The 25,625-nt window shown below is 31.8% G+C and overlaps 4 protein-coding genes and 1 long non-coding RNA gene across 6 annotated transcripts; 4 read left to right on the plus strand and 1 right to left on the minus strand.

The window, feature by feature from the left end:
- The first annotated feature begins 497 nt into the window (after positions 1 to 497).
- Positions 498 to 7,680, plus strand: LOC11442277 (dihydrolipoyllysine-residue succinyltransferase component of 2-oxoglutarate dehydrogenase complex 1, mitochondrial). Its single transcript, XM_003617544.4, has 15 exons — positions 498 to 655; positions 804 to 875; positions 1,014 to 1,067; positions 3,062 to 3,119; positions 3,223 to 3,250; positions 3,717 to 3,778; positions 4,342 to 4,416; positions 4,519 to 4,574; positions 4,693 to 4,737; positions 4,853 to 5,110; positions 5,198 to 5,292; positions 5,968 to 6,058; positions 6,149 to 6,259; positions 6,622 to 6,816; positions 7,195 to 7,680. Exons 2-15 carry the CDS (start codon positions 828 to 830, stop codon positions 7,384 to 7,386), a joined length of 1,368 nt encoding a protein of 455 aa, XP_003617592.1. The 5' UTR covers positions 498 to 655; positions 804 to 827; the 3' UTR covers positions 7,387 to 7,680.
- Positions 7,681 to 10,811: 3,131 nt separating this feature from the next.
- On the plus strand, positions 10,812 to 12,797 carry LOC112421846 (serine/threonine-protein phosphatase 7 long form homolog). The gene has a single exon (XM_024783830.2). The coding sequence runs from the start codon at positions 10,941 to 10,943 to the stop codon at positions 12,555 to 12,557; it is 1,617 nt and encodes a 538-aa protein (XP_024639598.2). The 5' UTR covers positions 10,812 to 10,940; the 3' UTR covers positions 12,558 to 12,797.
- Positions 12,798 to 13,429: 632 nt separating this feature from the next.
- LOC112421847 (uncharacterized) lies at positions 13,430 to 14,510 on the plus strand. The gene is made up of 2 exons (XM_024783831.2): positions 13,430 to 13,798; positions 14,190 to 14,510. The coding sequence occupies exons 1-2, from the start codon at positions 13,516 to 13,518 to the stop codon at positions 14,351 to 14,353; spliced, it is 447 nt and encodes a 148-aa protein (XP_024639599.1). The 5' UTR covers positions 13,430 to 13,515; the 3' UTR covers positions 14,354 to 14,510.
- A 1,842-nt stretch (positions 14,511 to 16,352) lies between these two features.
- LOC120580467 (uncharacterized) lies at positions 16,353 to 17,832 on the plus strand. 2 transcript variants are annotated; one of them, XR_005646158.1, is made up of 3 exons: positions 16,353 to 16,403; positions 16,606 to 16,743; positions 17,228 to 17,832. It is a non-coding gene; the product is annotated as an uncharacterized lncRNA (long non-coding RNA). The 2 variants fall into 2 exon arrangements; XR_005646159.1 differs by having other exon boundaries at positions 16,606 to 16,727.
- A 1,395-nt stretch (positions 17,833 to 19,227) lies between these two features.
- On the minus strand, positions 19,228 to 20,081 carry LOC11435461 (protein STIG1). The gene has a single exon (XM_003617547.3). It carries the CDS (start codon positions 19,915 to 19,917, stop codon positions 19,423 to 19,425), a length of 495 nt encoding a protein of 164 aa, XP_003617595.1. The 5' UTR covers positions 19,918 to 20,081; the 3' UTR covers positions 19,228 to 19,422.
- Positions 20,082 to 25,625: the final 5,544 nt, after the last annotated feature.

A 25,625-nucleotide genomic window follows, 5' to 3' on the forward strand; every position in this document is an offset into this window, starting at 1 on the left:
AAAATTTATTGCGATTTTTAGTCTAAATTAGTTCGATTTGCAATTTTTTTATTTGGTTGGTTCAATTTTGAACACAATATCTAATCAAAATCAGATAGTTTCACCAAAGTTGATAATCTAAAAAATATTGATTTTTAAGCGATGTCAAAGTTTGGTGGCATATTTAAACAATATTGCCTCAAAGAATTTATTTCCTCAAAAACAACTTACTAAGATTTCAATATAAAATCCCCTCAAAAATAAAAAGAATTCAATATAAGATATAACAATTATAATACTAAATAATAATATTTTTTAGTTTTTTTCTGTGTACCGTGGTTTGGACCTACCACTTTATATATATTATGCATTGTTCATATCAACTTAGCTAAGCTCACGAGGACTGTAATTTTCTAGTTGGTACTACTAATAACACATATTTTTCTCAAAAAAATCTAATAATAATATTTTAAAACCTAATAAAACACACAATATTTGAGTTTGGAAAATAAGAAAAGAAATATACAAAGACAATAATATCGCAAAAGAAAGGGAAGTTTAATCATCAAACAATCTTATTACACAAAGAAGAAAAGTAAGCAATACATTATTCTTCTCTCATCGGCGCCGATCTCTTCCTCTGCCTTCTTCAGCTCGATCTTCCTTTCCCTCTCAGGTTAATCTGTTTTTCATTCACCCATTTTTGTTCTTATCTTATAAAAGTTATTTTTTTTTTGTTATTATTATTGATGTTGTTATGTAACAGAATCGATTGATTTATTGATTTATAATGTCGTTGATGAAATTATTATTTGTTGAATTAGGTTTGAAATTGAGCTTAAGTAATCATGTTTGGTGTTGTTAGACGAAGGGTTGCTTATGGAAGCACATCTTCGGTAAGAATTCTGTTTCACTATTCTTTTTTACTATGAAATTTCTACTTTTTTAATTTTTATTTGTTGATTTGTGGATTTTGAAGCTGTTAAGTTGTAAAATTTAAGTGAAAGCTCATACCTTTGTTTTATATACTTCAGTTGCTGAAAATTCGGTCCGGCACAACTAGAGTTTCTTCTGTTCTCGAAAAAGAGGTATTTTTCTGTACTATAAAGTTTTAATGTTGTTTTTTTCTTCTTTAAGATTTAGTGTATGTTTGAATCAGTGTGGGTTTTGTGAATCACGGTGACATGAGACACTGATTCTGACAAACTCAATGTGATACCAAACATACACGGAAATGATTACCGGAATATTATTTTTGGGATGTGTGTTTAAAATTTCAACTCACTAATGTTGCTAAACATTATTTTTGTGACCATGTTTGGATAAACAAATTATTTTGCAGCTTATAGCATAAGTGCTTGTTCCTTGCTTGCTATAGGATTCTGATGATTACCAGAATTTTATTTTTGAGATGTGTGTTTAAAATTGCCACTTGCCTGTTCAAAAAAAAATTGCCACTCACTAATCTTGCCGAACTTTTATGATTGTGACCCTGTTTGGATAAATAACTTATGGTGTAGCTTATAGTATAAGCGCTTATCATATAAACACTTATGAATAAGCTGTTTTTGTAACAATATAAAATAAAGTTAAATTGGTTTGATATAATCTACTACATGTTTTCATAAGCTATCCTTGAGAGCTTATGAAAATATGCTGAAAAACAACTTATAAACATCGGAACATGTCATAAGCTGTTTTTTTAGTAAGTTCTTCCAAACATTGTCACAAGTTCTGATGCCAGTAAATAAACTTAAATAAGTCAATGCAAATTGGTCATGTATATGATATAAATGGAATCTTAACTTTAAATCATGGGAGACTCATGTCCTATGTTCATCTTGTTATTTTAATTTTATAATTTCAACGTGGTAGTGTAAGGATTTCCCTTATACTTAATTGGAGTTATTGAAGCATGCTATTTGCTAATTGATGTAAAGCTTTTTATATGAACTGCCCACATCTGCTCATCTGACGCTGCTTAAAGTACAGACTACACAATACAAATTGTTTGGGATAATCTTGTTCTGTGTGGAAGATGTCTTATTGCTGTTATTCTCTGTACCCTAAAGTCTTAATAATATTTTTTCCTTTCTAAGATGCAGTTTATGTTTGATATAACAATGTTACCATGATTTTGACAAACCCACCGTGTTACCAAACGTACACACATTATTTCGTGAGTATTATTTTTGGTATGTGTTTACTGTTCATCCTGGGTGAAATTGCAACTTACTAATTTTGCTAAACTTTTATGATTGTATTTGATACAAAAGAATCATAACTTTAAGTCATGGAAGATCCCATCCCGTGTCGATCTAGTTATTTTCATTTTATAACTTCTTTTGAAAATAATGATGTTAAATGGACACAGATGAAGATGATTGACAAAAATATGGCACCCTTTGTATTTTAGTAATCCGTGTAAGCGTGTTATAGGATGAAAAAGTGAGATAGAGCTATACCTTGTCATCTACGGTGTCTAAAATTTTGTGTTTAAATAACTCAACTCTTTGAAAATAATGTCATCACCTGTGATTCTAGATTTTTCTATGGTTTGAAAAGAAATTGGTGAAAATTTATTATGTTTGTGACTGGTTCACTCCGGTATTTGGCTATTATTTGGGTTCTCTTGTGTGAGATGTTTGTGCATGTAATTGTGCAATTTCAACATGATAGTGCAAGGATTTCCCTTTTACTTAGTTGAAGTTATTAAAGCATGCTATTTGCTAATTGATTGTGGTAAAACATTTTTTATTAACTGCCCACATTTGCTAACCAGACACTGCTTAGAGTACAGACTACACAATACACATTTATTGGGATAATTTTGTTTAGTGTGAAGGATGTTCTATTACCGTTATTTTCTCGTACACACACTTGCTTCTCTTCTATAAAAAAAAAAAAACTTATATTGGAATGGTTAGCATACTTGTTAATGTGTTTTAACTCTGGCTTTTTACCTCTAGGGTGTCCTCATATTTTCATTGTCAGAGTACTATGTATATTTTACAGGTTTAGGATTTACTTATTAGTTATTTTCTTGGTGGGTTCTTACAACTATTTTTATTTTGTTTAAGAGGTTGCATTAAGCTCAGGAGGATGTGGGAATATCCGAAATTTCTGTCATATAACACCTGGTACTTTTGTGCTTTTTTTTTTTAAAAACAAAATTTGTTAGCTGGTACAAGTTAAATGATTATGCAATTCTGCAATTCATGAACAGTCCTTTTTCTTTTGCAGGACGCTGGATTAATTCAAAACCTATAAGGTTAGTGGCTCCTTTATTAGTCATAGGCTTTAAGTATTACTGTAGGAAATTTAATTTATAAAAACATGTTGGCTCATAACTAGAAAAACGAGTCAGTTATAGTAATATTTAGTTATACTAGTAATATTTAAGTGGCAGAAGCCAGGACAAATAAGATCAAGCACTCCAATAACCTTCTAACGTTGAAATCAGGTTTGAACTTTGGATCTTCAACAACAAACATATGTAAATAAATTTCTCGAATAAAAATAAAATAATTTGTGAATATTTCCCATTTCCTAACCAAACGGGCTATGCACGGGAAGGAAATGAAAACATGGTAATAAAATTAATTGTTAGAAAATGAAATAATGGAATTGTTCTCAAAACTGAGCAAACTCGTAAATTTTCACTACTATATATCAAAAGTGTAGTTGCTGTTTCTTATTGTCAGTGGTACTGCTCTGATAACCTTATTGCCATGCAGGGACATTTTTCATCAAGAGGCTTCCATTCAAACATGGAAGCGTTCATTTTCTTCAGATAATGGTGAGATATTAACGAGATTGTCAGTTTTCTGTCATTTAAGATGCCTATATAGTTAAAGCTTATCTTGTGTTCATGAAAGATAACTGCTCACGTGTTATGGTTATTGTAAGAATTTTAACTTTTATGAAAGAGGAATATTTTCACAATATCATGGTTATGATGATAGAGTATTGCACAAGTGTATTTCTGAAATTTAGCTACTGTATAACTGATTTATTGTAATAGAATTTAGGATGTATTGTTTGCTTGAAAAGAAACTGTATTTCTATCCAGCGTGGTATAGAAGAATGACAATCCTCGGGAGTTGGGTGATTGGTCTGATCATGAATTTTCAGAATTATTGTGAAGTTATGTTCTATTGTGTGTGTATTTTGTTGTTTTTTTAATTTTCTAAAATGCAGTTTCATTTTATTAGTAAGAGTTTAGAGTCTTGCGCATAGGACCAAATTTTCCTGTGATTGCTAATATTTGATTAGTGTAATTTTTTTCTGGAATTTATGTTGTTCAATGGAACTCTTTTGATTGCCTATCTTTTTAAATATACTTTTTTATTTGTGATAAAGGAGATAATGTTGATGTTGTTGTCCCTCCATTGGCTGAATCCATCGAGGATGGGACTCTAGCAAAATTTCTGAAGAGTATGTTAACCAACTCTATATACATTTTGTTTACAGTTATTTGTTACTTTTAGTGGTTATTGGTGACCGACTGTCATATTTTTTTTTAATGTATGGGAGCAGGGCCTGGTGACAAGGTTAATGTTGATGAACCAATTGCTCAAATTGAAACAGATAAGGTGTTATGTTTAAACAACATGCAATTGTTTCTGTGAAAGATTTGGAGGGTTATGAGTGAGTCCAGTTTGCTTTGTTCCCAAATAATCATTAACACTGTTTTCCTTGCTGCTGTATTAGGTGACAATCGATGTTCCAAGTCCTGAGTCAGGTGTGATTCTGAAGGTACTGTTTAATAGGTTCAGAACATTTTTACTCCCACAAGCCATCCCATGAATTCTAAAATCATTGCTCTTATTTAATTAAATTTTGTTCATGTGATAAATTCAATGATGTGCAGCTTCTAGCCAATGAAGGGGATACTGTTGCACCAGGTAACAAAATAGCAATCATTTCAAGGTCTGCTGATGCTACAACCCACGTTGCACCATCTGAGACTTCACCTCAGAAACCTGCTCCTAAGCAAACCCCAAAGGCTAGTGAGCCAGAGGAGAAGAAAGCTCCTAAAGTTGAAACTACAACAGAGAAGCCTAAAACACCTGCTCCACAAAGCTCTCCAACTGAGCCACAGCTTCCTCCTAAGGAAAGAGAAAGACGAGTGAGTCATTGTGATCATTATGGCTTCCTGAATTATGTTCACTATTTTTTATTTTATTTTATTTTAATGCCTGCCTTCATTTTCAAGGTTCCTATGACAAGGCTTCGGAAACGGGTTGCTCAACGGTTGAAGGATTCCCAAAACACATTTGCTATGCTGACAACCTTCAATGAAGTTGATATGTAAGTTCCGTTGATTGTCAAATTGTAGCAGAAGCTTTGAATATTGCCTCAAGATTTAGGGATTTTCATGTGTACATATTTCCTATCATGCATTGTTTGTGATGTTTACTTTGAATTAGAATATCGGAAACTGTGGGCTTATTTCTTGTGGTACATACTACATAGTAGTCTAAATTTAACAGTTCTTAACCCATATGGTGTGCCTGCCAAACCAATGGTGCATTGCTATTGTCTGGAATCTGTCTATTTTCTTGGTATTTATGTTACATCAGCAGAATCTGTTGCATGCTCTCCCGAATCCTACACGTCATAGTAGGTGTATGTTCCTTATTTTTTGTGTTCTGAAAAAGTGGGGATGGCATCTGCATACATATGCACTTGGGGTGAAACTTTATCTTTTCAGATTTATTCTACTCAATCTTTAACTGCTTTTTTACATTATGACACTCTGCACGTATCTATGCCATAACCAGTATCATGGGTCTTGCCATTGATTTTGTTTTTTTGTCGGGGTGAGGGAGAGTGAAAACCCAGTTGTTATGTCGAGTAACATGATAGACAAGGGGTGACTGCATTTGTTTATTATCATTTATTGGTGCTATACTTATTATACTGGCTTTGTATATTGAATTACTATTACCATTCTCTCCCTGATTGATCTGCAATTTATAATAGGACTAATTTGATGAAGCTCCGTGCTGATTATAAGGATGCTTTCGTTGAAAAGCATGGAGTCAAATTGGGACTTATGTCTGGGTTTATCAAAGTATGCTCTCAAATTATGGACGTATAGATTAAATGATCTTTCTCTCTTTGTATTCTTTTTTCTATGTACTTACTTTGATCTCTTTGGTAGGCTGCTGTCAATGCACTTCAATATCAACCGATTGTAAATGCGGTCATTGATGGGGATGATATTATATACAGAGATTATATTGATATCAGCATAGCTGTTGGAACTCCGAAGGTTTTCATCAGTCACCTCAACCTTCACTTATTTACTACTCCCTCCTGTCACTATTATAAGCAAAAATCCACTTTTCAACTTCATTGAATAACTGATGTATCTGGTTTATATGTGCACAAGATAAATCAGCTCTTCAATGAATCTGAAAACTGAATCTTTGCTTATAATAGTGACCGGAGGGAGTATGTTCGTACTATGTAGAAAAATCCACGGTGTTGGGTTTATTATACTTTTTATGAAACTTAACCATATGTCATTGGCCTACATCGACTGATGTTGTCATGACTGGTTTGAAATTTTTTAATGGTTGGATTGAAGGAGCTTATTAATTATACGTTTGCTTTTTTTGCTTGCCTACCCAGGGACTTGTTGTGCCTGTTATCCGTGATGCGGATAAAATGAACTTTGCAGATATAGAAAAACAGATCAATATTTTTGCAAAGAAGGCTAATGCTGGAACTTTATCAATTGATGAGATGGCTGGAGGCACTCTTACAATATCAAATGGTGGTGTTTATGGAAGTCTTTTGAGTACCCCTATTATCAACCCACCTCAGGTTTGCATGTTCTGCTAAGAAGTCACTTATTATGGTTTTTATTTTATAGTACATTCTTTGGTTTATGGTAATATTTGATCACCGGCCGCTCTCTTCAAATGATCCCCATGAAGAAGTAGGACGAACCATCAGGTTCATGCATTTTGTGATATCACGTGACCAGATACATGCCGCTAGTAACTTGTCAAAATGAATTTTGTTTTCTCATTACAATCAATACAATTAAAAATGCCTATCCAAATATTATGCCCTTTCACTTGCCAGTAGTAAAGATTTGGATAATTGCATTGCTTTTCTTTTCTTTTTAAATGATGCCAATTGTTAGAAATTCTTCACAATTTTTTTAAAGGAATCTCATGCAGCTATTGTTTTTGGCAGTCGGCAATCTTGGGTATGCATTCGATTGTGAGCCGTCCCGCAGTTGTTGGTGGAAATGTTGTTCCAAGGCCATTGATGTACATTGCTCTAACATATGACCATAGAATCATTGATGGAAGAGAGGCAGTGTTCTTTTTGAGACGTATCAAAGATACCGTGGAGGACCCTCGCAGGCTTTTGCTCGACATATAAAGTGAATCTGAAAGTCAACGAAGTAAATTAAACCTCTTAGAATTCTAAGTATCATAATTGGTACCCTTTTGTTTGGCCCTTGAATTTGCGGCGTGATTTACAGTATTCATTAAGCAAGCTCTTAGGATCAAATCTCAAGTGATTTGACATAAACTTAGCATGTTTGTACTTCCCTTTCCCCTATCCCTCTCAAACTAGAGGGTCGCAGTTTTTGGCTCATAAATTGTATGAAACGACTACGATGCATATTATGGGATTCTCCCTGAAGTAATAATGGGATTTAATTTCATTGTATTTTTTTCACAAAAATATTTGTTCACACAACCAAAATTTCCCAAAATGTTTAGACAACACCTTGAGTCAGATAGAAACCACAGCATAGAACCCAATCTACTTACCCTCTTCTGCAATTAAATTTATGCTGGTATGTTTTATGCTGCATGCTCCTTTTCCAAGGTGTTCTAGTTCTGTTATTAAGGATAATTAAGCTCCACTGACGGGATTTTGTGGACATTCTATGACGTGTATGAACCCAGCCCTCTTTTTTTTGTTGGGACTTGGAGAACGTAAACTGCTCAAGTGCATTTTAGTAGAGTACTCAATGCACAAAATATATAGCAGTAATTTTATATTTCAATGAGTTTCTACTAATGTACGACCATCTAAGTGGTAAAATCACAACTATTTTGTTGATATAGGCATAAAAGTTGCTAAATTACTAGAGCTACTTTATTCTCAACAAAGTGGTAAAATCACAAAAAGCACGATCAAGTTTATTGAGGCTGCTGATCTGCTGCAGTGCTCTTTAGAATTCGGGATTAAGAGTAAGACTCTATTTGGTAAGCTGCTTTAATGAGTTTATGTTATACTAGGCTTATCACGTTTTTAGACAAGCTGTTTTACTAAGGCTCTATTAGTACAAATTATAACTTGTCAGTTTTTCTTTTAATTTTACTCTTATTTTCTTCATTGAAAAAATAAAATAATAATCAACAAAATCTTTTAATATCATTTCATATTTATTAATTAATGCAACCATTAGTTTAATCAAATACTACACACTCAACTCCACTAGCTTATCCAATGTCAAATATCTTATCCACTAACCACTATAAATACATCTACTTTCTATTAGCTTATCAACTACTACCTCCGTCCCTAATTATAAGATCCTTTTAAAAAAAAAATTTGTTCTTTTTTATAAGACCCCTTTGCTATTTTCAACTACATTAATTATTTCTTTACATACATACCTCTATTTATTATACATCTTTTTCTTCAATGAGCAATAAATAACATATGGAAAACATAAACTAACTCTCTCTCATAAGGATAAAATTGTAAAAACAATAGTGATTACAAACAACTTTAATACAAATATCTACTTTTTTAATTCCCGTAATTTTAGCAAAAATATCCTATAATTAAAGACGGAGGTAATATTTTTTTTATCAAACAAGTTCTAAGATTGAAATGTTTTAATCTAATTGCTTTTTGTTTGTCGAAATCTAATGGTTGCTTATACTATTAGTCTTTTGTGTTGAAGGAATTTGCTCTTTAGACCCTTATCAATTGCTCTCAAAAACCTTGAATTTTCGAAAATACCCTCAACGGTGATTTTTTTTAGAGTTTTTCTAATTACACCCTGTTTAATCCTGGTTGCACCCTAAAATGACAAAATTACCCTTTCATAAAATTTAATTTTCAAAAAGACTCTTCCTTTTTTCTTGGTTACACCCTAAAATCCCTCTTCAGTTTAAGTAGGTCATGTAAACTTAGTTTCAGTAGGTCATGTAAACTGAGTTTAAGTGTACATACTTAAACTTAGTTTAAGTAGGTCATGTAAACCGAATTTAAGTGTACATTTAAAAGTTCAACATTGTTCAATGATTCTACGTAATCTCAGTTTAAGTATGTACATGTAAACTTAGTTTAAGTAGGTCATGTAAACTAATTTTGAGTGTACATACTTAAACTTAGTTTAAGTAGATCACGTAAACTTAGTTTAAGTAGCTCATGTAAACTGAGTTTAAGTATACATACTTAAATTCAGTTTAAGTAGGTCATGTAAACTCGGTTTAAATAAGTCATGTAAACTGAGTTTAAGTGTACATCTAAAAGTTCAACATTGTTCAATGATTCTACGTAATCTCAGTTTAAGTATGTACATGTAAACAACTAAGTTTAAGTGTACATACTTAAACTCAGTTTAAGTAGATCACGTAAACTTAGTTTAAGTAGCTCATGTAAACTGAGTTTAAGTATACATACTTAAACTCAGTTTAAGTATGTCATGTAAACTCGGTTTAAGTAGATCATGTAAACTGAGTTTAAGTGTACATCTAAAAGTTCAACATTGTTCAATGATTCTACGTAATCTCAATTTAAGTATGTACATGTAAACTTAATTTAAGTAGGTCATGTAAACTGAGTTTAAGTGTACATACTTAAACTTAGTTTAAGTAGATTATGTAAACTAAGTTTACATGAACCTACTTAAACTGAATTTAAGTTAACCTCAACAATGTAAACCTGAAACTGTCGTACAGTGCAGTTGAACAAGAAGAAGAAAATTGAAACCAGCGTTATTGAAAAAGAAGAAAAAATTCACTTATTTATATGCAATCGAGTATGAATGAAAGATGTTTTGATTCACTCTTTAATCTTCCATAGAGATTAATTGAACATCAGGATTGTTTGATCGTTGGTGGGTGAAAGAGAGTGAAATTTTAGAGTGACAATGGATGAAATCAAGATTTTAAGAAAATTTATATTAAAGGACAATTTTGGTATTATCAAAAACTTTGTAAAAAAACCGGGTGTAACCAGAAATATATAGGGTGTGAATAGAAAAACTCTTTTTTTTAATGGCACCTTCAACGATAGTTAACCACCGTTTACTACTAAACGAGAGTTATAAACCGTTCAATGCATGAATCATGGTTGGCCATTGACTTGCAACATTTGAAGGGACCTACCAACAAAGATCATTCCCACTGAACGGTAATTAACTATCGTGTGAACTAAGTTAACTACCGTTAAAGGTAATTTTGAGGTGTTTGTGATTAATTACTACCCCTATGGCCCTATTTACAAGAAACAATCGATTTTTTAGATTTATTAAATAATTGATGTATTTGGTCTAAAATATATACAGTTATTCAATAAATTAAAAAAATCAATTGTTTCTTGTAAATAGCACCAGATGAGTGATATTAATTGGGCTTATTAACCCTGTTTTGTACCACGTGTGTGGAATACAAAGTGACGTACTTTGAAAGAAGCTTCTTTGGTACACTTATCATCCTCATTCTCCCGCCTAACACACACGTTCTGTGTGTACTTGCTTGACCGTTTGTGTTCCTTAGTTTATCCAAAAGAAAAAAATGTCAACAAAAGAATCAAACAACTTCTGCATTTACGATTCTCGTATTGCAACATTGGTTTCTCCAAACTCACATGAACTAGTTTCCACACAAAAAACACTAGCAAAGTTCCTTAAACCATGTTCCAAAAACACTCCAACATTGCATCATTCCGAAACAGTGTCTCAAATGAACCATCTTCATCCTAAGAAACTTAACTTCAAAGGTTGGAAAAATCCTCAAGCAAAATGGGGTGATTGGTTTGAAACATTAACAGGAAAACATGGTTTCATATGGAACCAAACAGGTCTCTGTGATGCCCTTTTGTCTTCTCTATACAATTTTCCTCGCAACCCATCTTTGGTTCTTGCTTTAGTACAATATTGGTCTCCAAAAACCAACACTTTTGTTTTTCCTTGGGGTGAAGCAACCATCACATTTGAAGATGTTATGATTCTCGGTGGATTTTCAGTCCTTGGTGAACCGGTAACACTTTCGCTTTCTTCTGATTTGCTTTCAATCGAAGCTAAATTGATCGAGATTCGAAGGAGTATGTCGAAAAACAAGTCCAAAAAGGCAGATCATAATGCTTGGTTAAAGTTTTTCAAAGAGGGGTTAGAAGCAGAAAGTGACAAACTTTTTGAAATTGAGCATGTGGGTTTTCTTTGTTTATGGTTATCAAGGTTTGTTTTTCCTTCATTTTCTGATTCTGTTATCGACCCGCGTGTTTTTCCAATTGCTATTCATTTATCTCAAGGTACAAGAATGGCTCTTGCACCTTCTGTTCTTGCTAGTATTTATCATAATTTGACTTTTCTTAAAGAAAAACTAGTTTCTTCATCTGTGGAGGATTTGAATTTGAATGTTAATGGTCTATTTCAACTTGTGCAACAATGGTTATTTGAAAGGTTTCCAATTCTTGGACCTAATTGTCCTAATGAACTAAAGAAGGGTGAACCTAGAGCTGCAAGGTGGCACAAATTAAACTCTAATCATCAACATGCTAGTTTTGAATTCATTTTGTCTGTTTTGGAATCAAGAGAGAATTTTCGGTGGCGTCCTTATGTTGTTGATTTGAAAAATTGGTGCTTTGTGTCACATTGCAAAGAAAATGAACAATATGTTGATGGTTCAAATTCTGATTTAGCAGAAGAGTTGAAGTGCTTTGGAGTGTGTTTGTGTGCTGATGAGCTTGTTGGTTTGGATTGTGTTGAGAAGTATATGCCATATAGGGTAGGAATGCAGTTTGGAATGGATCAAGATGTTCCTCCTAGTGAGTTCACTGTTCTGAGTCCAAGTTACAAGGGAAATTTTAGCTTTTATGTTCCTGCAAGATGCTACAAACCTTGTTTGTCATTGGAATATCACAATTGGTGGAAGAAATCAAAGGTGGATGATTCTGTTCTGTTGAGTGATAAAAATTGTATGTTAGATGTAGTGATGATTGCAAAGCAATATTGTGAAGAAGAAGAAAATCATGTATCAATTGACTCTGTTAAAAGTAGTTTGAAAAGGAAATCATCAACCAATGAAGAAAGCAAGGATAAGGAAGTGGATAGCAATAGTAGTATTGTATTTGTAGGTGAAGATTTAGCTGTTGAAGAGGGTGAGAGTGAGACCAAGAGATTGAAGAAGAATGAACAATCTTTCAATTGTGAATTCAACAATGATGCTGAACATGTTGAAGTATTGTTCATGAGTGGAAAAGGGAAAAAACATGTCGTAGGAACTTGTGACAATCCTTTGGATGTTGAAAATTATGCATGCACCATTTTGGGGACTTCTTCTTATCCTATAAGGCTATAAATATTGATTATTACCTGAAGTAGCTTTTCCTTTTGGTGCTTTTTGGACAAAAGATAAAAACTAAAGGCATGATTATATTGGAAAAGGATTGGGACATGGGTTAGTATTGTTACTCTTTAAGGACTTTTATTTTTACGTAAAGTTGGTCCACCCATTGGACTTATATGTACACAAAAATATCTCCTATTTTGATAGCTCAAAGGAGTTTAGCTGTTTTAAATTAGTTTCCTAAAATATATGTTTTCCTTTATTATATAGATGCATCTTTATCCAAGAGCACTTGAATGAGATTTTAAAAGATGTCTTCATTTTAATAAGAGGTCTTGGGTATGAATCTAACTCGAGAATGCGGTAGTAGTCTTAAATTTTCTTGAGGGAGAGCTTTTGCCACCCATAGTGGTTCTACTCGGCTCGAGGGATTTTCATCCCTAGAGGTCCTACAGTAGTGTTAAACTTTCTTGAGGGAGAGCTTTTGCTACCCATAAATGTCCCACTCGACTCTAGAGATTTGTCTTTGCAATTACGATATCCGATTCGCACAAAAAAAATATAGCAACATCTCTACTATACAATTTTTTTAGGTGAATATTCTACTAGACATATAATTGTCTGTACTTAAAATGCTACACACAATTTTATGTACAGCTTGCTTCTAGAGTACATATATTAAAAAACAAATCATCTTCATTTTAAACATATAAAGATTGTTAAAAATCAATTTCGGTAAAAGCTTGTAATTGAATCATACACTTTTTTTTTGGAAAGGTTGCTATTGATTAAAGTTATTCTATGCCTCATTGGGTGTTGGAAAGAAAAGCATAACATAATTCTTTACCCAATCATTTAACTTTCTATAAGCAGCCATTAAGAACAAGGTACAAAATAAGAGTTTGATTTGGAGGATTCAAACTTCTTACATTTTCACCATAGAAACCAATATTCAAGTAGTTCTACAAAAATGTTACAACTTTTATTTGCACTTTTGTCAATAGAATTAACAGTAATTCTAATACTATCTTTTGCAAATCCAATACGAAAATTAATGGTGAAGGTGTTAGACCTTTTGAAGCGTGGAAGGGGTCCATTAATCATAAAAACTATAGCAACCACTGTATTTATTGTATTTGGTTCCACCATATATACTATACTCAAAATCCATAAACGTTCAATGGATGCTGGCATGGTTAATCCAACAGAGGAAGTTCTAATGGCACATCATCTCTTAGAAGCATCTCTTATGGGTAAATTACTCTTAAATATTTCCTTATTTTTCTTTCAATACTTGCATTTATAAAAATCACTTTTTAAAAAGAAAGAAATAGATAAAAAAAAAAAAAAAATCTTCAAGAGAAGCTACTCAAAACAACTTCTTATTTGATAGTACAATTTTTAAATTTTTTTTTCTTTCAGATTCTTATAAAAAAAATAAAAAATTTATAACAAATAGATGAAAACTCCTAAAAAGGACATATTCATGGTTGGACAATTCATTTCACTCATTCAAACTAAGACATCAAATGAATTGACTTGATGATTCATACATATTTCCTTAACCTTTCTCCTAATGTATTATTTGAAGAATATAATGATTTTCAATTTCCATATCCTATAAAATATGGGAATATTGGACAGGTTTCTCGCTATTCTTTGGATTGATGATTGATAGGCAACACTACTATATTAAAGAGATCACTTCATTGAGGAAGAATGTGGAAAAATCAAAGAAACAAATCCACAATCACGAACCTCCAAAGAGAAGAGAGATAGAGGAAACTGAGAAGAAAAAAGATAATTAAATGGAATGAACAATATATGTGTATACTTCTCCTAAACATGTCTGTATGTGTAGTTCATTTAAATTATTTATGCTACTTTTTAGTTAACAATTAAAAAATGAACGATAATTAATGAACGATATATATGAAACTCACAAATCGAGAATTGCATATCAAACAATTGCTTCCATATTATCAAACGTTTACTTGTATTATTTTATTATTTGAGTTGTACTTATTTATGTTTTAGTTTATTATTTCCTTCAAAAAAAAAATGTTTTAGTTTATCATTTAAAAAATTATATTATCTAGTAACAATATATAAAAATCGAAATACACCAAAATTTCATAATCTTTCTTATTTAAACTTATGATCTCCTTAATTTTATGTTCATAATAGTCATTTTACAAACTTTAATTTATTTGTTTTTTGAAAAATTAATCACGGATAATGCTCATCACAAGGGATAACCATGGAACTCATTTATTTTTTTTTTAAATATTAATATTGTCGCATCTACTAACGCATACTAACAATATATCTTGTTCGAAAGAAAAAAAAATACTAACAATATATAAACTACACCAAAATTTTATAAGCTTTCTTATTAAAACTCATGATTTCCTTAATTTTATGTGCATAATGGTCATTTTACAAAATTTAATTTATTTTTTTTAAAAAAAATAATTACGGATAATGTTAATCACAAGTATAATCAATGTCCACGGCAAACTATGGAACAAATTAGCTCAAATATCACTTTTGCTCCTTTTAGTTTGATAGAATTTTCAAGTTAATCTTTTAAGTTTTAATTAGGTCCTAATAGTAAGACCAAAGAAACCATTTCAATTAACACGGTGGTGTAGATATGTATATTAACTACACTCGCACAAGGTGAACAAGAGGATAAAAAGAAGATACAAGGTATCGTAAATATGCGGTATCCAAAAACCAACAAATAAAACACCTAAAAGACTGGACACAAACTTTAAGATGAAATTAGAGAGAAGCTTCATCGTTTTTTATACATTTCAGATCACAAATTAAGATGAAATTATAAGTTAAGAAAAATCTTAAAATCAATTAAATATAACTAAAAAATATACTACACCCAATAACTTCAATTACGAGAGTCTTTTTTTTCCTCACCTAGTTTTATATCATGTTAATGAGGATATTTGAGTAACCAACCTGATATAAGTGGAGTTGACTAGATGGTTTAAGTGAAACCCCTATAAATAGGAACAATTCGTGTGTATATATATATATATATATATATGAGTATGTACTTATTGTAACAGATCCCGAGATAGGAGGGGTACCAATCAAGTTCATGTATATAGGAACAACTTGGTAGCTACCAAGAACGTGGTAATGTTGTCAAGGCGGTGGAGCACGCATGCGCTCTAGTGATATTTGAGGTGGTTCTAGTATGACGTAATAGATCCTTATCACGTCTTGTGCATCTCTACAAGGGGATATTTCTTACGAGGTGGTGCAAGAGCTCGGGCTCTATGTAGCACCACGTGGACTGATAAGGTGGTCACTTTGATGTTAGATGACACTGTGAATAATTGGGTCGGGTCTTTTAGCCCGCATCATTACATAAATCAAGTTGCTACAATGTCCTATTTTCAACACAAAAAAATCTAATCAAAATATGGCTAAGATAATAATTCCATTAATTTCTCAACTCATATTGCAAAATTTTCCTCACAATTATCTTTCACGGAAGTAAGCTTCCTCGCCATTATATCTTCCTCTTAAAATATAAAACTAGAGAACTCATTCCTCCCTACACGAAACCACCTTACGTCTACCTTTTTACTTCATTTATGGCCAACCCCGGACTTCCCGCACATAAACAAAAACATCGTTGTAATCCTCACGTCATCCTCTATAAAAAAAACCATCCATTCATCTTGTAGAACTATCAATTTTGTTTATTACATAACCACCTTCACAACAAATTTCTAGCCATTGTAAGCCATAATTGAGAAACTAAACCGGCCATCTTCACCTTCCACCACTTGGTAAATCTCCTCCACTGCATCGGAGTTGTTTTTAGCAGTTACGTTATCTTCTTCTTTTACTCTTGGCGAGTTTTCTTCTTCAATTTCTCCTTTAAATTGATTTTCCCCAATTTTTATTTAAACCTTCTTTTTTTAAAGTTCACCATTTTTAAGAGAGATCTGTATCTTTTTATTGTTTGAATTTCTTTCATTTCTCAAGTTATGATTTGAAATAAAAAAATGGTAAATTTTTATTTCAGGTATCGAGTTTCTCCTTTTTTAATTGACGAGAAGAGAGATTTGATTGGAAGTTTTTTGAACTTCTTTCGGTCGATTATGTTTATGATTATGTTTGTGAAGATAGAGAACATTTGTTTGATGAGTAAGAATTGATTGAGGTTGTTTGGAATAGATCACTCTATATTATTTTACAATTTTTCTGTTTTTGATTTGTTGTGTATTTTTCTGTGAGAGTTTTGATTGTAGATCTTGAAGTATGATTATTAATTATTAATATTATTAATATTATTATTATCATCATCATCATCATCATTCAAATTCAATGGAAGCATCTAATGACAAAACTCTTTGCTTTGTATATAATTTTTCCTTTCCTTAAATTTGAATGTTTTTTTATTTTGATTTATACATATGATTTTTGTCTTTGTTGATTTATCTATTATGATTGTAGTTCCCTTTTCTGCAACTATTTTTTCATTCTATATATTTTCTATTTTTTTATGCTTATAATTTTTTTCTTTATTTGTCAAAACAAATCTTTAGTTTATTGTTACAAGGAAAATCTCACTATGATGCTTTTCAAGATTTTGCAATTGATTTGTAGTAAGAAAGTTTAGTTTGAGGTTTATTTTATGCTTGCAGATGGAAAAAGGATGAGATTGGTTAGACAAGAAAAGAGCGTGAGATCCGTGCTAATGGGGGAGAATACTTGGACACATGAAGGCTTGATGTAACTATCCTAATATTATCGGTGTAATTCAACCGAGAACCTTCTTGGACTCACGAGTGTTGAATGGAACTATATTAATATTATCCGGGTGAGATAAATTTTTTGAAACGTCTTGGTACATACTAATCATTCATATTAGATATCTACACAAAACTCACGCCCTTTTAGATATCATTTATCATTATTTATCAAATATGCAAATTCAAAAGTCATTTTGAATAGTTAGGCAATTTATGCAATGTGCTTCAAAAGAAAAGGGGAATGGAAAGCTTGAGTAAAGTCTTTAAATGATGGAATTGCTTTTCTTTTCCAGAAATAAAATACAATTTATGATAATTATACCTTATATTGTTATATGTATTGCAAGGTGCCAATATGAAAGTTCTCTTGATTATCAAGATAATTACACAATGTTGGAAGTATGTTGCATTATTATTTTTTGAAAGGAAAGTAATTTGCATTATATTTATCAAGAATTGATAATCTCGTAAAAAAGAATTGATAATCTCATATTATATGTGCATTATTTTAGGAAAATAATTGTTTATTTAATTGAAAAATTGTTATAATGATCTTGGTAATAAAAAAATTACGTATATTTTGAATTATTGCAAGTTCACAAATATTTACGGAGAAAATTTATATAAAAGGTTCATGATTTTGAATAATTGCTAATTTTTCTATTGGAATACATATTTGGGTTTTTTTCTTCCATAAAACATATTTACATTTTTTTTAGGGAATAAAACATATTGACATAAAATTGAAAGCATATTTACATGGTGGCAAGCGAGATTGGGTCCATAATTAAGAGTTTATCGCCAGAAGAAGGTTTGTGTGAAACATTGGTTCTCTAGAATGGGATTTCATTCTCATTTTTTTTGTCAATATAATTCGTTGTAGCAATGGGTTAACATCAATGTGGAAAGAGCATATAGATTCTCATATGATCAATTATTCATGAAATATCATAAATGTGAGGATTAGCCATCCATACAATACTAGTCATCCTCAAGATTTATATGTTTCAATAAGAGAGACAAATGTAGAGAACCATGTGATCTTTTAGTTATTTGGATTCACAATTTCTCACAATATAAATTCTTAAAGGTCATAGATGATCAACCAAACCATTCCCCATCATGATATAGTTTGAATATTCAATTCAACAACCAAGATTAGAGTTTTAAGGCTAAAAAATATTCATGGTTGGAATAGCTCAAAATAAACAATGTTGTGCTAGGATGATGGAAGAAATATGCTAATGTTGAGTTGTTAAAGAAACTGAACCATTGTCTTAGAGAATTAGATATACTTGACAACAGAAATTAAAATTAAAATTTAAGAAGGACTTCAAAGATTGTAGAAAAGGAGACGAGTCTTTATATATTTATGCCATATATGGTTACAATATAAAAATGGGATGTGGAACTACACATCTCCTCGATTGATGATATCAAATTGATTTCTTGGGTTAATTTTTCATCTTCCACTCATTATGAATCAAATCAACGTTATTTCATCAAATTTATGATGATTTTTTTAGATGGTTTACAAGTGTTATATGGGGACAAAAAATCAAGAATGAGTGGCACTACTTCTTTAGATGCACAAAAGTGGAAGAGAATTGGCATGAAGATGGGATGTGGAACTAGAGAAGAAAAATAAAATTCTTAGAAAAGGAATATGAGCATAAATATTGAGTGTTGAGTCTTGTTATTTAGTCTTGTAGGTTGATGCTTCAACATAAATTTACAGGGACCAAAACATTAATATAACAGAAATTTTCCGTAATCTTGTTCATGCTTTTAAGCTTTCCGCAAAACAAGATCTAACAACATTAATTATTGGTGTTTATAATAATTTAAGATTAAAAACAAAACCATAGTTATATTTGTTGTTATTTGTCACATATAAACTTAATATAATATTGACATAAACATGCTTCTTTTAATTATAACATAGAAATCATTCATTTCTTTAATGCAACATAGAATACAACATCATTCATAAGTACATAACAACAATTAATAATAATCTTATGATATAAAATAATAAATAAGCCCACTCGCAATATTGGGTGAGGGTGTTTAGGATATTGATCATACTAATGATTAGGGATCTTTGGTGAGTTCTCCTCAGGAGACCCTGCGGAGAGAAGTGCTGGCGGTTCTGGTGTTGTAAAAAGACACCTACCCCAAATGCATGGAGTTGCAAGACGACATGGCCTTCCACAAGCACCACAGTTAAAAGGGTTAAAGTTTATGTTTACACACACACCCCAACAACAATGCCAACTACCAAACCTTGGGCAAGCAATTCCACACACCCCACAATTGTCTGCATCAAAAGAAACATCAACACACCGGTTTCTACAACATACACGTCTTGATGGAGGTTCTTCTGTGTCACATATCGATGGTTGTGTAGCACAGTTAGGTGATTCTTGATCCTCACTAGCCGCCTCAACTTCAACACTGGTGTTGGTGAAATTTTTGTTCGCGTTGTCTTTCGGAATTGTTGAAATCAGATCTCCCTCTATTTCAATTAAAAGAACAAGAAGTAACACAATTGGCACTAACTGTTTTGCTAGAGTTCTCATTATGAAAAGTTTCAAGAATGCTATGCTTTTTTATTTTTGTGGTGAGAAGACTATGATTTGGAAACCTGTATATATAAGAACAAAAGTGAAATGATCATAGCTTTTGTAACAAGCTTGAAGAACATGTTTTTCTTACATATAAGAGATGACAACCTTGATTTTTGTTTGCTTTAACTCTTATACATGTTTGATTCCACTTTTGAAATATTCGAAATTGATTTTATAAATTCTAATTCAAGTTATTTTGAACCTTTGAGATTTCATTTTGTTTACGGAACATAGTTATTGGTTCATATATATCCACGTTAAGTTGAATAATCATTCTTTATTTTATATTTTCAAACAAACAATTTAAAAGAAATTGCCCAGCTATATAGAAATTAGGAGAAAACGTGATTGGAATTATAACTTTTGCAGAAAATGTGCCTTGCAAATACTTTTAACACTGGGTGGAATATTTAATGGTGAGTTTTTTTGGTTCAATTATTTTCAAGGTGAATATGATTTTCTCCTTGAAAATACTTTTAACACTAGGTGGAAAATGTGCCTTGAAAATACTTAAAAAAAGGTAAAGTATTAACGTAATTTGAGAAATGATTTTCTCCTTCCACATGAAAATTGCATTGTCTTTTGAAAACAAGGTAACCACCTTAGAAAATTCTATGTCAAAGTAATATAAATTCGAGGCTTTTAGCTTTACATGAATACATCTAAGTATAAATCGCTTTCGATTTAAATTATTTTTAGCCAGATTTATTTTGCACAGTTAATTTTTTCAAGAACCAATTTTATCACAACCTAAAATAATAACACAATGAAAGAAAAATTGTAGTCACAACAAGAAATTTTTGCTTTTGTGTAAAATGTGATTTATCACGTGTAATGTGTTAAAACTTTGAACATGCACAAACAAAGAAACTAGGTGGATCACTTATTGGTGTATTTTTTTAGTTAAATTGATGATGAATCCTTAAAATATGATAAAATACAAGCGTAATTTGAGAAAAGATTCTCTCATGTCACATGAAAATTGCATTGTCTCATGAAAAGATGAAAAAGTTAAATTGATGATGAATCCTTAAAATATGATAAAATACAAGCGTAATTTGGGAAAAAATTCTCTCATGTCACATGAAAATTGCATTGTCTGATGAAAAGATGAAAAAAATACATTAGAAACCTCGAGGCATATGTGATTTTGTTTTGCTTATGAAAAAATGGTTGTTTGCTCATATAAGCCAATGTTAAGCTGAACACTCATACACGACTATATCTTAAAAAATAATCTACTTATCAAAGGAAAAACAATTCAAATTGAGAAAGAAGTTAAATAAAGATTAGGAGAAAAAAGGACTTCAAAAGAAATCTTTTGCTTAAAACGTGACTTGTCATGCGTAATGGTTAAATTGTGGTTTTGCTATGCACTTGGTTTATAGATTAGGTCTATATTGTTGTTATTGCTTGTGGTTTACATTTGGTTATTGGTTGTCATTGATACTTACTCCACAAATCATAGTTTGTATTGGTGTGAGATTTAAGTCCGGAATTCACAACATTTTGCATAGCTATATCTGGTATTATAAATTCTAATTCAAGTTACCTTAAAGTATTTCACATTTCATTTTGTTTACGATAGTTATTGGTTATATCCACGTTAAGTTGAATGATCATTCTTTATTTTATATTTTTAAACGAAAAATTTAATAAAATTGTTCTGCTATATAAAAATTAGGAGAAAAAATGATTGAAATTATTACTTTTGCAGAAAATGTGCCTTGAAAATACTTTTAACATTAGGTGGAATATTTTATAGTGAGTTTTGTTTTAGTTCAATTATTTTAAAGGTAAATATGAATCCTTAAAAGAAGGTAAAGTACTAACGTAATTTAAGAAATGACTTTCTCTTTTCACATGAAAATTGCATTGTCTTTTGAAAAGATGGCAACCACCTTAGAAAATTCTATGTCAAGTTAATATGAACTTCAGGCTTTTAGCTTTGCATGGATACATCTAAATATAAATCATTTTAGATTTAAATTATTTTTAGCCAGATTTATTTTGCACGGTTAATTTATTCAAGAACCAATTTTATAACAACCTAAAATAATAACACAATGAAAGAAAAATTGTAGTCACAACAAGAAAATTTTGCTTTTGCGTAAAATGTGATTTATCAAGAAAATTATAATTAAGTTATTAAAAACCTTGAGGCATATGAGATTTTGTTTTGTTTACGAAAAATGATTGTTTGCTCTTTTAAGCCAATGTTAAGCTAAAATACTCATACATGACTTTATCTTAAAAAACAATATACTTTTCAAAGGAAAAACAATTCAAATTGAGATGGAAGTTAAATAAAGATTAGGAGAAAAAAGGACTTGAAAAGAAATCTTTTGCTTAAAATGTGACTTGTCATGTGCAATGTGTTAGAACATAAACCACGCAAAAGCAAAACGCTAGTTTAAATGTTGCAATGTTAGTTTATTTAATATCTTAATATTGAAGAGAAGATAGAATCTTAAAATTAAAGAAGCGAAATGACGTACTTTATATGGTGATACAATTGGTGTTGTGCTTTTTTTTTAATCTTGAATAACGTTAAAAGAATACTAACTCACATGAAAATTGCTATGTCTTTTGAAAAAAGAGTAACTATACCTTAGGAAATTCTCTATCATTCTCTATCAAGTTAATATGAACTCTAGGCTTTTATCTTGACATGAATACACCCAATTGTAAATCATTTTCATATAAACTATTATTTTTAATCTTGAATAACGTTAAAAGAATACTAACTCACATGATAAATGCAATGTCTTTTATTAGATGGTAAAGTACCTTAGGAAATTCAATATCAACTTTAGTATGAACTTGAGGCTTTTTGCTTTGCATGAATAAATCAAAATATAAATCAGTTTACATTTAAATTATTTTTAACCAAAATTTATTTTATATGGTTAATTTATTCAAGAACCAAAATTTGCGACAACTTAAAATAATTATACAGTTTTGAACACCCTAAAAGATAAATTGGAGTCAAAACAAGAAATTATTCCTTATGTGTCAAATTTAATTTAGTAAGTGTGTTGTGCCAAAACTTAAAATTGTTTGTAATATCTTTTGAAAAGATGAAAACTACCCAAGAAAATTCAAAATCAAGTTATTATAAACCTTAATTTTATTTATTTTTGAAATGACAAATATTATTAACAACGAATCGACGCAAGACGAGAAGAACTCGAAAAAGAAAAATAAATACAACCGGCGCCGCAAATATACGGAACACCTCTCAACCCAAATACCAAACCTACCTAGATAATGGGGTGAAGATCCTCTCTATTTGGCAAAATAAATAAAGTTTTGCAAGTTGGAGAAAGATAGACACAAAAAATATATGGTGGGTCCTACCACTAAGTGGGTCCCACCATCATTAATTATATTTTACTTTTTTCAAGATTTTATGTGCTTTTATCTCTCCAAATTAAAGAAATGGAGAAGCACATAAATGGAGAGGATCCTAACCCTAGATAATGAGGCCAAAGTATAGAAATGGAGAAGGAAACCAAATGCATACCCTTGTCTCTCACTATCTATCCCCGAAGCAAGAAATACAACACACCTAAAAACAATTCCAGCAAGCACTCCCAGGTAGCGCATAACATAAACTACCAAGTACCTACCCCATCCATACAACAATGATACTTAAATCAAACAACATTGAAGGCAAAACAGAAGCTCACAGTAGAAACCGATACACCAGAAGGAAACTAAAGGGCAGCAGCACGGCATACACACCCCCACCCCTCACCTCAACAAACAAAAGCAAGTCGGGCTTTTGGTTCTATTCAACATCCATTTTCAAGACAAAACTTTAATCTCCTCCACTATTTCATCTATCTCACAAGTAGTATTTTTAAAAAATTTATCATTTATTGCTTTCCACAACAACCAAACCGCGGAATGCCAAACCATCCTCAATCCGTTAACCACCTTCTTATTTCTAGCCTCCCCACACCAACAATCCCAATGAACAAACAAATTCGGGGGAATTATAAAAGAGCAATTCATCCACCCCATCAATCTCAACCAAACCGACCTCACCACTTCACAATGTAAAAAAAGATGACTTGAGGATTCCTCATCCCTATTGCACAAAACACACAAAATGGAAGCCTCCGGTGGAAGAACGTTCCTTAACACAAGGTTATCTTTTGTAGCTATCCGGTTACGGAGTGCCTTCCAAGCAAACGCCACCACTTTAGATGGTGCGGGGCTCTTCCACATGTCTTCAAAAACTCCCTTTTCCTCTTCATCCCACAAATCCTCCCTCAACACCGATTCCTCCAACCTCATGTACGCCGACTTCACCGAAAAAACTCCACTTTCTTCTAACTTCCATCTCCACACATCAATCTCTTGAGACCACCTCATCTCCTCCAAATCCTCCTTAAGACTAAGTAACAATTCCTCTTCCCCTACAAACAAATTTCTTCTCCATATGAACCTCCAATCCACTCCCTCCTCCACTAGCACCCCAACTTCCCCCACTTTTGCCTCCCTTTGATTTGAAATTGAAAAAAGTCGAGGATATAGAAGGCGGAGATATCTATCCCCCCTCCACTTATCATTCCAAAACTAGTATTAATCCCATTCCCCACTTTTTAACAATCTCCGAATTGAACCAATTTTGCTCACCAAAATCATCCAACTTAACTAAATCCTTCCACCATAAGGATGAGAATCTAGGCCACACCACTCCACCTTCCTCCAACACCGTATCTACACATGGACCATATTTTTCCTCTAACACATCTTTCCACAACGCCTTTTCTCCATCTAACAATCTCCATCTCCATTTCGCCAACAAACTCACATTAACCACCCTAACATCCCTAACCCCAAGACCTCCATTCCTCTTTGATTGACACACCGAGTCCCACTTTACCCAACTAATTTTATTTCCTCCTCTCACTCCACCCCAAAGAAATTCCCTTTGAACTCTAACAATTTTCTTCCACACTTGAACCGGCATCTTCAAGAACGACAAGTAAAAGATTGGAATTGAATTTATAACCGAGTTTAGGAGTACTATTCTTCCCCCAAAACTAATATATTTATGCCCTATGAATTCAACTTTCCGCTTAAAAGATTCACCAATGGTTCCCAAGTTGCCAAACTCCTCGGGTTAGCCCCCACCGGTAACCCCAAATACTTAAACGGAGGCATTCCTTCACTACAATTCAAAAAGTCACAAGCCATCCTCATAAATTCCTCGGACACATTTACCCCAATCAACGAGCTCTTGAAAAAATTAATCTTAATCTTGAAAAATTATTATAAACCTTAATGCATTTAACATTTCGTTTGGTTTATAAAACATAGTTGTCGGTTCATTTATACCCACGTTAAGTTGAATGATCAAACTTGATTTATCTTTATATATGAACAACTTTTAAAGGAAAAATAGTTAACCAAAGACAAAAGAAAATAAAATATTAGGAGAAAAAGTGATTGAAATTAGAGTTTTTCTATACAATGTGCGTTGAAAGTACTTCTTATTTATAGATAGACTATAGCAGCATGTCTTCTATACAATTTTTTTGGGTGAATATTCTACTAGAGATATAAACCATAGTGGAATAAATTTAACAAATTATAATGCTAAATAAGATAATGAGTGTCCTCATATCTTTCGATCTTGAATTTCC

Source organism: Medicago truncatula, chromosome 5 (assembly GCF_003473485.1).
Source record: "Medicago truncatula cultivar Jemalong A17 chromosome 5, MtrunA17r5.0-ANR, whole genome shotgun sequence".
Lineage (NCBI taxonomy): Eukaryota > Viridiplantae > Streptophyta > Magnoliopsida > Fabales > Fabaceae > Medicago > Medicago truncatula.

Coding starts and splice junctions, on each gene's coding strand:
- LOC11442277 (XM_003617544.4), top strand. CDS start 828: ATGTTTGGTGTTGTTAGACGAAGGGTTGCTTATGGAAGCACATCTTCG. Junction 3,779..4,341: donor TTCATTTTCTTCAGATAATG/GTGAGATATTAA, acceptor TTTGTGATAAAG/GAGATAATGTTGATGTTGTT. Junction 4,738..4,852: donor AGTCAGGTGTGATTCTGAAG/GTACTGTTTAAT, acceptor AATGATGTGCAG/CTTCTAGCCAATGAAGGGGA.
- LOC11435461 (XM_003617547.3), bottom strand. CDS start 19,917: ATGAGAACTCTAGCAAAACAGTTAGTGCCAATTGTGTTACTTCTTGTT.
- LOC112421847 (XM_024783831.2), top strand. CDS start 13,516: ATGTTACAACTTTTATTTGCACTTTTGTCAATAGAATTAACAGTAATT. Junction 13,799..14,189: donor CTTAGAAGCATCTCTTATGG/GTAAATTACTCT, acceptor AATATTGGACAG/GTTTCTCGCTATTCTTTGGA.
- LOC112421846 (XM_024783830.2), top strand. CDS start 10,941: ATGAACCATCTTCATCCTAAGAAACTTAACTTCAAAGGTTGGAAAAAT.